Consider the following 1,652-nt stretch of genomic DNA (forward strand, 5'->3'; position numbering starts at 1 on the left):
TGGCATGTGGTGCTGGGGGATTGAACCGCGGTCCCTGTGCTTTGCTAAGCTTGTTCTAAGTAGGTGCTTTAGACCACTGAGCCATCTCACCAGCCCCCAAGTAAAAAAATTTTAAAAACGGAGTTTATTTTTCTTTTAATTTCATTTAAATAAAAAAAGGTAAAATTTTTCACCAAAACTCCACAAAGCAAGGCACACTGACATACGCCTGTTAATCCCAGGGCTCAAGAGGCTGAGTCAAGAGGATCACTGCAAGTTCAAGGTCAGCCTGGGCGACAAGGTGAGTTCAAGGCCAGCCTGAATTGCACAGTGAGACCCTCTTTCTCTGAAAAAAAAAAATCCCCAAAGAACCAGACTAGATTTTGACAGACTTCCTCGGAATCATTACCTTGCTCAGAGACGTACACGAATGTGAGGCTGTGCCTTGGGAAACAAAGCACCACAAGACTGTTCTCGAGCCGTACACAGGCCCAGGTGCTGAAAGCTCACAGCAGGTGTCCTCGGGAACATGAGCCCATTAAACAAATAAAAGCATAAACAAGCCATGTTCAAGCGGAACAATAAAAATCTGGTTTTGGCAAAGGCAATACTCGGCGCTTCACAGGATTCCGCCTATACCTGTCCATTTCCAAAGTCAGAAAGACCAACTTACGATCTCAGCTCTCCATCAAGGTCCTGTTGTCTTAATTTCCTGAAATCTGCATCCAGGGCCTGGTAGTTTTCCTCAGAAGTGTCATAAAAGCCAAGGGCAGGCTTCTTTTCAAATGGGATTTCAGCGTTATAATCAACTCCTCTCTTCTTCTTTCTTTTCTTTTGAATTTCTATGCCAGCTGCTCGAAGTTCTCTTCGTTTCTGGAGGGCAGCAAGACGCCTGAAGAAAAGAGAGTAAACGCGTCACCTTGGAAAGCATTACCCCGTCTCTCCTCGGGACCAAAGGATCTTGCCAGTGCTGTACATGGGAAAGGAAAATAAACCCCTCTTCACAATACTCATCAAAATGAATCCCAGTTTTCATTCAAAGGCACACTAATGCACATGATAAAGCAAAATGAAAACTAGAAGGAACTGTAACTAAATCTGTATCTTATTTCTGGATGAGAATATAATTCAAGAAAAATGGCAAAGGAAAAAAAATCAACTGTTTGAGATTTTTTTTTTTTTTTTTTTTTGTCTTTTTAAGACAGGGTCTCACTATGCAATTCAGGCTGGCCTTGAGCTCACCATGTAACCCAGGCTGGTCTTGAACTCACAATAATTCTCCTGCCTCAGCCTCCTCAGTGCTGCAATTACAGACATGTGCCATCACACCCAACCTGAGACTTAAATTTTATAACTAAAGCACTATTTAAAAAAATTTTTAAAAAAAAGAAAAAGGAAAAAAAAAGGGCCAGGGAGATGGCTCAGTGGAATAAGAGCTTCCCTGGCAAGCGCAAGGGCCTGAGTTCAATCCCTGGTTCTGCAAAAAAATAAAAAATAAAAAATAAAAAATTAATAAAATTACAAGGCAAATAACAGGAAAAACTTTTTTTACAATGTTGCAAATATGGCAGTCAAAGAACCTATGCCAAGTGTGCCAATTTTTTTTAAACAATTCACTATTTTTTTTTTATTTTATTTATGTGTGTATGTGTGTGTGTGTGTGTGTGTGTGTG

At 40.5% G+C, this 1,652-nt stretch overlaps 1 protein-coding gene across 2 annotated transcripts in view; it reads right to left on the reverse strand.

Annotated features, from left to right (window-relative positions):
* Positions 1 to 1,652, reverse strand: part of Cdc5l (cell division cycle 5 like) — a 49,231-nt gene that overhangs the window by 34,842 nt on the left and 12,737 nt on the right. For both annotated transcript variants that reach the window (XM_023719441.1, XM_004624101.1), the window contains exon 6: positions 653 to 871. In XM_023719441.1, coding sequence (XP_023575209.1) covers positions 653 to 871 — 219 coding nt within the window. The remainder of the gene's footprint in view (positions 1 to 652; positions 872 to 1,652) is intronic.

The sequence above is a fragment of the Octodon degus genome, unplaced genomic scaffold (assembly GCF_000260255.1).
Source record: "Octodon degus isolate 3935 unplaced genomic scaffold, OctDeg1.0 scaffold00005, whole genome shotgun sequence".
In the NCBI taxonomy this organism is placed as follows: domain Eukaryota; kingdom Metazoa; phylum Chordata; class Mammalia; order Rodentia; family Octodontidae; genus Octodon; species Octodon degus.